General features: G+C 38.7%; 8 protein-coding genes across 8 annotated transcripts; 4 read left to right on the top strand and 4 right to left on the bottom strand.

The window, feature by feature from the left end:
- Positions 1-237: 237 nt before the first annotated feature.
- On the bottom strand, positions 238-1,944 carry HSP60 (chaperone ATPase HSP60; the record flags this gene model as incomplete). The annotated part of the gene is made up of 1 exon (XM_018130985.1): positions 238-1,944. One exon carries the CDS (start codon positions 1,942-1,944, stop codon positions 238-240), a length of 1,707 nt encoding a protein of 568 aa, XP_017987127.1.
- Positions 1,945-2,487: 543 nt separating this feature from the next.
- On the top strand, positions 2,488-4,062 carry AW171_hschr32001 (MFS transporter; the record flags this gene model as incomplete). The annotated part of the gene is made up of 1 exon (XM_018130986.1): positions 2,488-4,062. The coding sequence occupies one exon, from the start codon at positions 2,488-2,490 to the stop codon at positions 4,060-4,062; it is 1,575 nt and encodes a 524-aa protein (XP_017987126.1).
- A 429-nt stretch (positions 4,063-4,491) lies between these two features.
- On the top strand, positions 4,492-6,261 carry AW171_hschr32000 (HCL022Cp; the record flags this gene model as incomplete). Its single annotated transcript, XM_018130987.1, has 1 exon — positions 4,492-6,261. One exon carries the CDS (start codon positions 4,492-4,494, stop codon positions 6,259-6,261), a length of 1,770 nt encoding a protein of 589 aa, XP_017987125.1.
- A 143-nt stretch (positions 6,262-6,404) lies between these two features.
- On the bottom strand, positions 6,405-7,064 carry YPT6 (Rab family GTPase YPT6; the record flags this gene model as incomplete). The annotated part of the gene is made up of 1 exon (XM_018130988.1): positions 6,405-7,064. One exon carries the CDS (start codon positions 7,062-7,064, stop codon positions 6,405-6,407), a length of 660 nt encoding a protein of 219 aa, XP_017987124.1.
- Positions 7,065-7,294: 230 nt separating this feature from the next.
- On the bottom strand, positions 7,295-7,489 carry TMA7 (Tma7p; the record flags this gene model as incomplete). Its single annotated transcript, XM_018130989.1, has 1 exon — positions 7,295-7,489. The coding sequence occupies one exon, from the start codon at positions 7,487-7,489 to the stop codon at positions 7,295-7,297; it is 195 nt and encodes a 64-aa protein (XP_017987123.1).
- Positions 7,490-7,683: 194 nt separating this feature from the next.
- On the bottom strand, positions 7,684-10,077 carry GLN4 (glutamine--tRNA ligase; the record flags this gene model as incomplete). The annotated part of the gene is made up of 1 exon (XM_018130990.1): positions 7,684-10,077. The coding sequence occupies one exon, from the start codon at positions 10,075-10,077 to the stop codon at positions 7,684-7,686; it is 2,394 nt and encodes a 797-aa protein (XP_017987122.1).
- Positions 10,078-10,509: 432 nt separating this feature from the next.
- Positions 10,510-13,228, top strand: RED1 (Red1p; the record flags this gene model as incomplete). Its single annotated transcript, XM_018130991.1, has 2 exons — positions 10,510-10,785; positions 10,844-13,228. The coding sequence occupies 2 exons, from the start codon at positions 10,510-10,512 to the stop codon at positions 13,226-13,228; spliced, it is 2,661 nt and encodes an 886-aa protein (XP_017987121.1).
- Positions 13,229-13,453: 225 nt separating this feature from the next.
- On the top strand, positions 13,454-13,657 carry AW171_hschr31995 (40S ribosomal protein eS28; the record flags this gene model as incomplete). Its single annotated transcript, XM_018130992.1, has 1 exon — positions 13,454-13,657. One exon carries the CDS (start codon positions 13,454-13,456, stop codon positions 13,655-13,657), a length of 204 nt encoding a protein of 67 aa, XP_017987120.1.
- Positions 13,658-13,914: the final 257 nt, after the last annotated feature.

Here is a 13,914-nt window from a genome sequence, read left to right as displayed (position 1 = left end):
TTTAGTTGGTGATGAGGTCCAAATATTGAGGGGCATTAGTAAATTTTGCGTTCTAATTCCAAAAAAAGAAAATATAATGCATATTGCATACAAAACAAAGAAATAATTTCGAATAAAAATAATATCTTTACTTCCTATTTACATGTATAATTTAATATAATTAATGAATCACTTAGAGATCAAGGGAAGTACGATCGCACTAGGCTCTTGTAGATACAAATAGTAACTTCATTTCACTTACATCATACCTGGCATACCTTGCATGCCGGCCATTCCTGCTGGAGAATCAGCGGCATTTGTTGGCTTTGGAGCTGAGACAATTGCGACTTCAGTTGTGGCCAATAGGGAGGCAACACCAGATGCATCGACGATACCGCATCTTACAACCTTAAATGGATCGATGATACCAGCTGCCAACATATTGGAGTACTCACCCTTAGCAGCATCGTAACCCTTTGTAAAGTCATCACCAAAATCGTCAATGATCTTACCAACAATAACAGATCCTTCTTCACCAGCATTTTCGATGATTTGCTTTGCTGGCTTTGTAATAGCCTTTCTAATAATATCGACACCAAGTTTTTGGTCGAAGTTTTCAGTCTTAACTTCGTCTAAAACTCTTGAAGCTTTTAATAGTGCAGTACCACCACCTGGCAAAATACCCTCCTCAACAGCGGCTCTGGTAGCGTTCAAAGAGTCGTCGTAACGATCCTTCTTTTCACCCACTTCAACTTCAGAAGAACCACCAACCTTAATCACGGCAACACCACCAGATAATTTAGCAAGACGTTCTCTCAACTTTTCCTTTTCGTAGGAACCAGTGGTATTCATATCAATAGAGTTCTTGATTTGTTCCACTCTAGCATGAATGTTTTCTTTGCTACCGTTACCGTTTAAAATAACAGTGTCTTCCTTTGTAACGGTAATGGAGTCTGCAGAACCTAGGTGTTCTAAAGTAGCGTTTTCAGGCTTCAAGTCTAGCTCTTCAGTGAAAACAGTACCACCTGTCAAAACGGCAATGTCACCCAAGGTGTTCTTTCTGTTATCACCAAAGCCTGGCGCCTTAACAGCACAAACCCTAACTTGACCTCTCAACTTGTTCAAAAGACAAGCAGCCAAAGCTTCACCATCAACGTCTTCAGCAATTATTAACAATGGTCTTCTAGTTTGGTTGGAGATTTCCATAGCAGGAATAATATCTTGGATAGAGGAAATCTTCTTCTCAGACAATAGTAACAATGGCTTCTCAAATTCCACCTTACTAGACTTAGCATCAGTAATGAAGTATGGAGAAATAAAACCGCGGTCAAACTTCATACCTTCAGTAACTTCTAACTCATCCTCCATAGTCTTACCCTCCCTAATTGTAATAACACCTTCCTTACCAACCTTCTCCATAGCGGATGCCAACAACTTACCGACATGGGCGTCACCATTAGCAGAGATGGTCGCAACTTGAGCAATTTCAGCAGAAGTAGTAATTTCCTTCTTATGCTTGCTCAAAAACTCGATCACTTTCTCAACAGCAGCTTGAGTACCTCTTCTGAGATCCATTGGGTTACAGCCAGCAGCGACATTCTTAACAGATTCAGTGAAAATTTCTCTAGCTAGAACAGTAGCAGATGTAGTACCATCACCTGCAGCTTCATTTGTCTTAGAAGCAACTTCTTGCAACAATTTAGCACCCATGTTCTCAAAGTTATCCTTTAAAGTAATTGCCTTTGCAACAGTAACACCATCCTTGGTGATCTTTGGTGCACCAAATGGTTGTTCAATTAAAACATTTCTACCTTTAGGGCCCAAAGTTGATGAGACTGCATCTGCAAGAATCTCAACACCCCTCAACAATGCAGCTCTACCCTCAACACCAAATTTCAATTCCTTGTGCGAGTAAAAACGCAAACCTTTCAAGCTTGATCTAACAGCACTTCTGGATCTCAACATAACCGCTTGACAAATTCCTGATAGATAAAACGATTAATCTTAAAAAATAACAATCTCCTAGACACACCTTAGAAAACTATTACTGTTGGAAAGAAGCAAGATATTGCTAATATATATTGTGTGAAAGATAATTTCTACAGAAAATTCTAGATTATCGCATTTATACCTCGTGACCTCTAAAAATTTTTACGAACGTTTTTACAATCTGATAACTTACAATCAATTTTCTGTTTAGGCACATGATCAACAAAGCTAGTCTTCTGGGATTACATAATAACGCAACAGCATTGACACCTGGATGACTAGGCACAAAGTTAGGTGTCATACAACCATTGAGAAAATTAAACCTCCAAAATTGACCTTTATATGCTCACGCTAATGAAGTCAATTAATATCAGTGTTCTAGTCTGTATAGATATAAATGTAGGTATATGGAGAAAGGTTTCAGTGGTAGACTTTAATGCGACTTTGTAGTTAATTTCTCTTGGTGAGTATAGGACCAAAGATCAGATACTCTCGAAATCATTGAATTATAGTGGCGAGATGGCAGACAGAGAAGAGCTGGAAGACCAAAAAAGACTTGACCAAGCAAAACAGGTCGAAATAGAGGCTGAACCGGAGTCTATATGGTCTAAACGTCGGCCTTTTTTGGCTTGGTTATTGATGTGTTACTCTACAGGGCCTACATCATCCATGATGAGGTCCTATGTTGTGGCCTCATTACAGTCCATGACAAATGCGCTCGGACATCCTAAAGACAATCCACTTGGACGGTGTAGGCCTCGCGGTACAGATTGTTTCGTGAAATTTGGTTCGAGGGAGGTGCAATCCACCGCGTATGCACTATACCTGAGAGCCATTTACACTTCTCTTGAGGGATTCATTGCGATTTTATTGATGGGATTTGCTGATTTTTCGAATTATAGGAAATGGCTTATGAGTATCTCGGTTATTTTATTCGGATGCCTTGCAATTCCATCAGTTTGGTTAAGCGGGATAAGTTATTCAAATCTTGTAGGGCTTTCTATCATATACTGCTTATTGCTTTGCTGCAACTCAATTTACCTTATCACGGAGGGGTCATATATACCTGTTTTTATGAGTAACATGGTAAAACGTCATGAGGATCGCGAACAGGTATTCTTGAGGAGAGGAGCAAAAGTAAGTGTACTTGGCCTCATAATGGGAAACTTAGGTGGTGTTACCGCGCTTCTTGTCGGTTTGATTATTGCCCAAACTAGAGGGACTCCAAGAGAAGTAGGGTACCGGGATTTCCTCCTTGCAGTCACTATTTCTGGCTGTGTAACAACGATACTTGGTGCTATTGCAACTTTCGGAATTCCATCTGTCATGGGAGCACCTCTTCCTTTTAAAACATCTGAATATAAATTCATTACCATCTTGAAGTTCACCTTTACACGCTTTAGAGATATCCTTATTGATTTATGGGAATATAAGCAGGCATTCAAATACACAATTGCGTGGGTGCTATGGAATATACAGTATTCCACATTTATGCAATTATTCCTGCTATCTTTTCGTGAAACCTTAGGAATCGGAAACTCTGACCGGGAGTACACTGTCTGGCAGTTTATGATGCACATAGTTGCGTGTATTGGTCCTTTTGCGTGGATGGGTACTTTCCATTACGTAACATTAGGAAGAACTCCTAAATCGCAAGTCAAGATCTTGAGATTCTGTCTCCTATTATTACTCCTGATCGGCACTTTTGCAAACATCTGGGCCTCTTTGGGTTACTCAGTAACTAGCAAAATAGGTCTCAAAAATAGATGGGAATTCTGGCTATTCCTAGTACTCTACGTTGGTTCCAGCAGCGCTATACGGTCAATTAATAGGGTCGCATACTCTGCAATGCTTCCAAAAGGTAAAGAGAACCAATATTTCGGACTGGAAATAATGCTTGGCTTCGCTACTGGCTGGCTCCAATCTTTACTTGTTAGTATAATAAAAGACAAATCAGGTAATCCCAGCGCACCTTTTATTCCTAATACCGTACTTATGGTTATCACTATCGGCCTATACTGGTGGTGTGATATCGAAAAGGGGTCAGCTCAAGTTGGCAAGATGACATTGTTCCAAGATGATGTTAAGTCCTAGGCCTAAAATATGCTTCTATGAACACAAATACTGTAATAATCTCTTATGAAAATGATTTGTTGTGTAATTGGATATCAACTTTAATGTAAAATCTACTCGTATTCATAACGGTTAATAGCGCTCGGTGCCGGGGACCTGGTGAGCGGAACTGGATCACTACCGCTATATAATAGGCACGACATATAAGGCACGTGATTGCTTACAAACGATGGAGGCAAAATTAAGATCGATGCTTCAAATATATACCGGTAAATAGCACCCTTCGAGAAAACAAGCTTTATAGGAGTGTATTGCACGGCCAATGAAGCTTACAAATTAAGCCGATAATTCTCCAATATTTTTTGATAAGAGGCGCGCTGAATAGAAACTCAACGTATTTACAACCCCCGTGAAGATTATTAGCATAAGAAAGAATAAAATACGACAATAATGTTACAACCGCCGCATAAACCATATTCTAGAGCCTATCTTGCGGAAAGCAGTATAGTGATTAAAGCACAGGAAGAGTATGTCAGGGATGATTTACAGGAAGATAAAGACGAAGACTCCTCGGAGAGTCACGGAAGTAGCGTTTTTGAGACAGCTTCTCTAATCAGCTGTGTGACATGCCTAAGTGATTATAGTGATAGGGGGAACTCGAAGAGTGCTTTACCTGCAAACACAGTTATTCCCTATGCGAAAATATTGAATGTACAAGAAGTATCTGCAACACCGCAGATTAACTCGCCAGTCTCAGATCCTTTTTCAGACGAGAATGCACTGCTTAACAATCGAGCGGAGTTTAGGACAAAAAAACAATGTAAAGATGGTGTAGAACTATATTCAGATGTTATACCTTCGAAACGCAGCGGTGATCTTGTTGAGATCACATATGCCAAGCCGAGGCGGAGTGATCTTGTACCGAAAACTGTTATTCTATTGGTTGAGAGACATCCACAAGGCAATTGCACCGCTGATAACGGAGATATCATAGAAGAGATTTTGCAGAAGAGTTACAGAGGCACGAAAAGGAAGAAGTCTATCCTTATGATTATAAATCCTTTTGGAGGCAAGGGAAAGGCCAAAAAGCTATACCTGACGAAAATTAAACCAATATTAATGGCGGGTGGTTGTAAGGTGGAGGTCGTGGAAACAGAGTATCGTACCCATGCTGCAGAAATTGTGGAGAAAATTGATATAGATTCATTCGATGTGATCGCCGCAGCCTCGGGTGATGGTATCCCACATGAAGTGCTTAACGGATTGTACAGGCGTCCGGATCGTGTCAGGGCGTTTGAGAAATTAGCTATAACACAACTTCCTTGTGGGTCAGGAAATGCAATGAGTGTGTCGTGTCATGGAACCGATAATCCTTCCTATGCAGCGTTATCTTTGCTCAAAGCTGTAGAAGTCCGCATGGATATCATGTGTTGCACACAACCATCTTGCATTGATAGCCCGAGACTCTCTTTCCTAAGCCAAAATTATGGTATAATTGGTGAGTCTGATATTAATACTGAATTTATGCGGTGGTTAGGCCCTACACGGTTTGAGTTAGGCGTTACGTTGAATATTGTCCAGAAACGGAAATACCCATGCGAAATTCATGTAAAGTATGCTGCGAAGACTAAAAACCAATTAAAAGATCACTATCTAAGACACAAGGAACGGATCTCACAAGATTTAAAAGGCTTAGGCTCAGAAGAAAGCAAACCTAATTCAACTCCTGGAAGTGAGGCTCTTAATCATGAGAACCACACACTTAGTGATGTTATCCTAGACGATAGCTCGTTTAAACCTAAGTGGTCGTTAAGTGACCCTGTTCCCTCCGACTGGGAGGTGATTGACCAAGATTTGGCCGACAACTTGGGTATATTTTATACAGGTAAGATGCCATATGTTGCCGCAGATACAAAGTTTTTCCCAGCTGCATTACCTGACGACGGCACAATGGATGTTATAATTATAGATGCTCGAACGCCATTGTCTAGAATGGTTTCTATTCTACTATCACTAGATAAAGGTACGCATGTTTTACAGCCCGAAGTACAGCATTCCAAGATTCTTGCGTATAGAATAGTGCCAAAAAAGGAAAGCGTCTTTTCAGTTGACGGAGAACGATTCCCTTTTGAACCTTTACAAGTAGAAATTCTACCGAAGTTGGCCAAGACGTTGTTAAAAAATGGCTCCTATGTGGAAACGGAGTTCAAAAGCTTGTGAACGAGCCTTACAGTTACTAGCTTAGAGATATAATTATTTCGGTCTGCTAATTTGGGTCTGTTCCTACTGCCATCGTGTCAGTAAGTTATATTATTTCTTGACTATGTTGTGGTATATATACACGCATACTGTACAAATTACATTTAACATTGACATGTCGGAGCCCCATCATTTTGGGCAGGAGATGAGATGTCAACAATACCAGGTTTATTATCATTGGCACCTTTTTTATCGGCGCCTAAATCCACGCCGCTGTCATTCACGTTTTCGAATTCCAGTATAAGCTTAACGACCTTAATGAACAGATTTTTAACATTATATCCCACTTTAGAAGACGTTTCCATAAATATCTTGGCATTAAGGACCTGCGACTTCTTTTCTGCTTCTTCTGTAGTAACTTTCCTTTCATCAACCAGATCATTTTTATTACCTACAATACACAATATCACATTACCCTCACCACGTTCATTCATAACGTCTTCAACCCATTTATCTATGTATTCAAAACTCTCCCTATTCGTCACATCATATACAACAATGGCAACGTGTGACGCTCTAATGTATGAAGGAGTTAACGATCTGAACCGTTCCTGGCCTGCTGTGTCCCATAGTTGTATTCTTATTGTCCGATCATCTAGGTAAACAGTTTTAGATAAGAAATCAACGCCAACAGTCGCTTGGTAGTTGTCATCAAATGTATCATACATAAATCTCGTGATAAGGGAAGTTTTACCCACGCTTTGTTCACCAAGGAAAACAATTTTATATTTTGTCAACGTTTTTCCTGTCCGTGAAACGCTCATTATATTATTAATACTGTTCGTTAACTCTAGAAATTAATGGATAGTTCCCAAACTTTACTTTGGTTTAACTCAGAACACGATAGTGATTTGGTACCAGGTAAACCAAACCCTTGCGTGCAGTAGTTAAAATTAAAATTCTATACGTATATGGTGATACATTATTTAGCTACTTTAATATCAGCTATTAAAAGTAATATAAACTTCTATTTGGTATAACTCATTCTTGTCCTTTACTTTTTACCTGACTTTTTAATTCCACCACCTACTAGAGGTTTGCCGGCTTTGATGTTTGCCATCATTGCCTTCTTGGCTTCAGCATCGGCCTTTTGTTTGGCCTTGAAAGAAGCATCTTCATCATCGTAGTCGTTTTGTTGCTTCTTCTTTTGCTTTAAGGGCTTTAACTTTCCACCTTGACGACTGGACATCTTTTATATATTTAATTATGCTATGCTAGGCAGTGCAACTAAAAGTTGCTGGTTTAACAAAGATATTTTATATCACTAATATTAGAGAGTTGAATTAAACGTGTATAACGATAAAAATATATAGAACTACCGAATACTCTATATTATAAATATCATACAGTTTTGTGCGGATGTTCTCAGTATTACCAAATTCATCACTTTGAGCCATCTTTTAAACTCACAATTCTGTTCAAGACAATTCTATCGCCTTTACTGTCCTTATCTAACGTGAAGTATCCAACTCTCATGGCCTGGAATCTACAGACTTCTTTAGATCCATGTTGTTCCTCAACGTAAAATTCAGATTCCTTTGCACTGTTAATGACCCACGGAGAATTCTTAATCACATGGCCAAGGTTGTGTTCAATGACTGCATTATTGTATATGACTTCACTATCAGGGTTGAGGTCTGCTGGATCACCATTAGGGTTTTCTGAATTAAATAATTGGTTATAAATTCTGGTTTCAGCGACCCTTAAAGGAGAGTTATATTTGGTAGAAACTGGCACCCATTGAATGTACGTCTTTGGCTTCTTTGGTTTACCATCAACAGGCTCATTTTCGTATTCAACATGAATCCTTAAGATGTTACCGGCTTTATCCTTCTCCATGGACTTGAAAGCAATAGTGTAGGGAACTTTAATTAAACCTACAGATTGCGAAGGTGTGAGTCTGAAAAACTCCTTATCATCAGAATTCTCAGAGAAATCTGATCTTTCAATATAAAACACCTTCGTAAATGGAACTGTTCTGTCCCCAAATTCAGGTGTTCCTGGACGGTAAGGAATTGTGACCATTTCCTCATAAGAATCAGGTAAATTGTCCACTATGACTTCTATAGGATCCAAGATGAACATTAGTCTGGCAGTTGTGTCTTCTAGGTATTTTCTTATGGCGCTTTCGAATCTGACCACTTGGATATTCGTCGTACTGGTAGTGACACCCAAGGTGTTGATGAAGGATAAGATGGCACCAGGAGGAACACCACGCCTACGAATTGCTTCAAGAGTAAACAAACGTGGATCGTCCCAACCTCTGACATATGATTCATTAACCAGTCTTGCAATCTTTCTCTTAGATAACACTGTTCCTGTGATATTTAGTCTACCATACTCCCTTTGAGCTGGTCTAAATACATGAACTTGGTCACATAACCACTCATAGGATTCTCTTGATAGGTAAAATTCAGAAGTACACAACGAGTGCGTAATATTTTCAATAGAATCAACCAAACAGTGGGTGAAATCGTATGTAGGGTAAATTTTCCATTCTGAGCCAGTTCTTGGATGAGCAGCGTTTAAAACACGATATGCGATTAAATCCCACATTTGAGGAGATGAGGAGTTCAAATCTTGCTTCATTCTCAAAATAGCTTCACCTGGTTTGAATGCTCCATTTTTCATATCTCTAAACTTAGAGAGGGTCAGTTCAACAGAACTATCACGGTGGACACACGCTCTCCGTTCACCACCAGGAGTACCGTCCTCTTTAATACCCCTTCCACGCTTGATTTCTTCCGCAGTACAATGACATACATAAGCCTTACCGTTTTTTATTAAAATTTCAGCTAAATCATATAATTGATGGAAATAATCACTGGAGTAGGTAATTTTCCATGGCTTAAAACCTAGCCATCCAACAACTCTTTCAATGCTCTCAAAATACTCAGGAGCTTCAGCTTCTGGATTAGTATCATCAAATCTTAGATAACATACACCATTGTGGTGTCTGGCGTAACCAAAATTAACCATGATGGCCTTAGAATGACCAATATGCAAATACCCGTTTGGTTCCGGTGGGAATCGAGTATGCACGCGGCCACTAGTAGCCTTCAAATGTCCCTCCATTAGTTCCGGATAGGCCTGGGGATTTTCACCAACCTTGTGAAGATCTCCCAAGAATCCTTCCGTGAACATTGTTCTTTTAGGTGCAGCAGAAGAGCTGTTTTTCTCATTAGTTTTAGAATCCTTTTTCTTTGTCACCTTTTTTACGATGTCTCTTTCATCTTTAGGACCTAACAACTTTAAAATTTCACGATCAATAGTAGGCTTAAACAGACGGGGATCAGCCCATTTCAACTCTGCCATGTTCTTAATTTCAGCAAAAATACCTGGAACCAACTTGTATCTTTCCGCCAAAATCTTCTCCTTGTGATCCTCTAGGTATTTTAATACAGAGTTTGTGACCTGAGCTTCAGTGACTTCAATTCCAACACCACTCTCTTTATTCATTTCTTCAATAGTTGCATTTTCACCAACCTTCTTAATATATTTCATCGCAGCTTCCACTTGCAAAGAGGTCTTTAAGTCACCATTTAAAATACCTCTTACTATTAGTTTTTGATTTGGCAACTCAACGCCTTTCAAAGAACTTGCAAGATTGTGAACAAGTGCTCTAGAGCTTTTATCCCAACTAGCATCGGATGGAGCATCCTTGATCAAAGATTCCAAGGACTGGGAAACCTTCTTGTTTTTTAGAATTTCCTTCACTTTTGGCTCTTCTAGGCCTATACCGCTAAATAAACTTGTCAAATCTTCAACTGTAGACATAGCAAGCAGCGGATTGGGTATTGACCTGTGTATTTTCAGTTGTGTTAGTGATATCTAGAAGTGTATTCTAGTAGCGTTAAGTTGGCTCTAAAAATATTTCGCCTTTTAAGAGAATCTGAAAAGACCGGGTAACAACCATTTAAACCACTTCTAGTATACAACATTGACGATCAACAAGCAATAAGTAATACCATCGATGAGCTAGAAGGATATAGTTAATAGTGATAACTTAAATTAATGCAGGTATTCTTTTTGTATTAGCTAGACTATGCCTATGTCTGTAAAACTGTAAGTGATTCATCGTACCTCAGCGGCTAAAACTCAAGGCAGCAGAAATAATCAGACATAATTATACTATTTATAAAAAGGGAAATATAATTAAGAGCCACCGTAATCATGTTAAGACTTGTTTAAAGCTAAAATAAGATAAATATGAGTGAAGTTAATCTCATTATTCATAGGCTAAATGTGCTAGTAAGCAAATCCCCAAAAGAGAGGGATCATGAGCTTATGAAGCAATGCAGCAGATTACAATTTAGAGGACTTACGTCGAATAAACAAACAAGTTTTTTATTCAGCGAATTTACACAACAACTAGATAAATCCTCCATATTAAAGGAGTTATGGATTCTCGAATTTATGATTAAACTGGGCACTGAATTGTATACACGAAATGAAATCAAGGATTCTTTCTGGGTTAAAATATTAGTATGTATTAATAAGAATCTTCTTGTTTTCCGAACGGTCACTAACTTTATATGTATAGAATGTTAATTTTCCAAGGAACATGCCGACTAGTGATACTTTGGTCAGGGTGTTACTTGACAGTGGTCTTTCAAGAAATATACCATGTGCTTGGCAAAACGTAGCTTTACTTACAAAGATATTCTGCGAGGTTTCAGATTATCGGTGTATTATAACTTCCTTATTGAAAAACATTTATGCTAAGACAATTGGACAGTTACTTGATTCCATCAATGACTTCCAGCTGTGTAATTATCTGGTGGAGCTTTTAAGTAATGTTTTCCCAAGAAAATCTGCAACTAAACCAGGTGTTGTATCACCACCAAAATTGTGGGAAGACGAAGCAAAGAATTTGTCAATTTTCGATGATGAGGAATATCCCTATAGAGGGAAGCATGGTGATCCGGAGGTGATCAGTTTTATTTGGAAAAGGTTTGGGCCTTTTTTCACAAATTTGGTACGCGCTACCTCTGCAAGATATATTGTAGGCAATAATAGAATGCGACAGTTATCAAAAGCTGAACGCTTCTATATACAGGTAATCAATCATAAAGTGTATTTATGGGATTGTAATGGTTTATTTTTACAGCTCGAAGCCGTTGGCATAGAAGCCTGCAAAGACGCGAATGATCATGTAAGACTCAATCTACTAAAACCTTTTACAGAAGTAGTATCTTCACCACATCTAGCACTAATTTCTAGTATGGGAAATGCAAAAGGGTTTCAACTAGAATTCGATTCAATCGAATGCGGCGAGATGTTCATTGACTCCACAAAAATTCCTAAAATTAGTGAGGTGCAATCTTTCATTGCCTTAAACTTTATTTCTTCCTTCGATGACGAAATGTTAGACTCATCCATGCCTGTACCAGAGATGCAAGTTGATATTGTACCTGACAATCTGTTACGAGAACTCTCAAATGGGTTAGAATACAATGCGGTAAGTGATGCTGCTTCAGATAATGAGAAGAATCCTCCTGTCGTATTACATAATATGAAGGAAAAGGACGGCGGCAAGTATCGAAAGAATTACAGGAGTGACAATATTAGTACCTCGAAAGCTAACAGCAATAGTCTAGTAACTCCAGAGCAGACAGTGCACAAGCCCCCAATAGAAGATGAATGGGATCTAAATTTAAGCAACAGCACTGGAAATCGGCTAGAAATTCGTTCGGTCAATACTCCAGATTATAAGGATTTTCAGGATATTGAAGACGAAATGGATATTGAAGACGAGCAGTCGCCTTTAGTTATGGCCCAAAAGAGAAGGCTTGCTCGTGCAAACTCTAAAACGCACGAAACATCTACAAGAGACTCTAGTATAAGCAATACAATAAGTCCATCGCATTCAATAAGAGCTAAGATCGATGAACATCTAGATACCAATCCCTCATCATCGAAGCTTAAGATTATGGATAAGAAATTATGTTCTGTATCACGTCCAGGAAAGGGCACTGAAGAGCATCTTCAGAATACTAAATTAAGTAATAAGCCTGAATGCAGTAAAGGCAAGAACTCTAAAGTTAACTCAAAGTATAATCCAAATGTGGATGTAGGTCTTAATGCTCTAGAAGATATATTTGCTATACCTGCCACTAAACCTAAACGACAGCAGAAGCAAAATAATCACACAAATGGTTTACAAGTATCTTCAAAAAATGCTACAGCAGGAGGCCATGTTAGAATTACTAGGTCGAAAGAAAAGCAAGCTGCATTAAATATGAAACGAAGGCGTGTGGATCACGAGGACACCAAGTCATTGTTTCCAGAAGGCCGAATTCCTGACGCTGACACTGTTGCCGCCAGCAATAACGAAACTACGCCCGCCAATGCATCAACTATCACGACGACTCCCAAAACACCAGAAAAGGTAACAAAAACAAGAATACTGAGGAAGAATCCACATCATAAGAAGCCTAAACTAGATATTGAATTGCCTTCTCCCCGGTCAGCCAAGCATAGATCACAGTATGATAAGGCTCAAAATAGAACTGAAAAGAGCAATGGATCTGTCCATAAACAGACTGAAAAGGGCTTTGATATTAGAGCTACTGCGAATATCTCAATGAGGAATGACATATCAGAATCTACTACACTTTTTAATACCAGTGCTATTCAGGACCCTTTAACACTATCGTACACGAACAAGTTACAAGAACAGATTTTTAATTCCATCAACTCATTCTCTAATGATCTAGCCCGCAAGATATCAATCATAAACGAGGAGATGAATAATAAAATTATTCATGAACTATCAGAGAAGTACCAAAGAGTGTTCAAAGATCTCCAGATAAGCTTCCAACAAGACATCAATGGTATGTCCCGCTTCATAAGTGAATTCAAAGACTTGCTCCACTTACCAGAAGAGGAACTTGTAAACATTATTAGAAATAAACAGTTCAGTTAGCTTAATAGTAGTATCTTCACATATAATTCCACATAGCTAAACCCTAAAGGCCCGTGCAAGATGATACAATTCATCAACCCAAGCGCTCGAATGCTTCTTTCGTGGTCGCGCGCTCGATGAAAAAAAAATTTTCGACATGAAAAAATTCCTTAAGAGAACTATTTCACCTGCTCCTCACTTTAAGTTAGTTTAAGATAACATTATCCAAAGAGCAACTTATTAAATATGGATTCCAAGACCCCTGTTACTCTAGCTAAGGTTATTAAGGTTCTAGGTAGAACCGGTTCTCGTGGTGGTGTCACTCAAGTCCGTGTTGAGTTTTTGGATGACACTTCAAGAACCATCGTCAGAAACGTCAAGGGACCAGTAAGAGAGAGTGACATCTTGGTCTTGATGGAATCTGAACGTGAGGCTCGTCGTTTACGTTAAAAGGAATACAATGTCAATTTTTCATTTATTCTTTTTAATTATTCTACAGCATCATACAATTAAATCTAACTTCTTTGCTAAGAGACAAGTTGACTTTTAAAGAGTTACTTTTGCCAGTTTATTAAACATTGTTGTATCTCTATGGGCTATTTACTAATCGGTTTACTCGGAAGAGTTTGTCTTTGATTGTAAAGATTGCTTGTCATCTCAAATGCAAAATCCTTCAGATTATGGTCTAGATGAAATTGCTGAGATGG

This window comes from Eremothecium sinecaudum, chromosome III (assembly GCF_001548555.1).
Source record: "Eremothecium sinecaudum strain ATCC 58844 chromosome III, complete sequence".
NCBI classification, from domain to species: Eukaryota; Fungi; Ascomycota; class Saccharomycetes; order Saccharomycetales; family Saccharomycetaceae; genus Eremothecium; species Eremothecium sinecaudum.
Note: the sequence above shows the minus strand (reverse complement) of the source record. Positions and strands in the feature narration are given on the sequence as shown.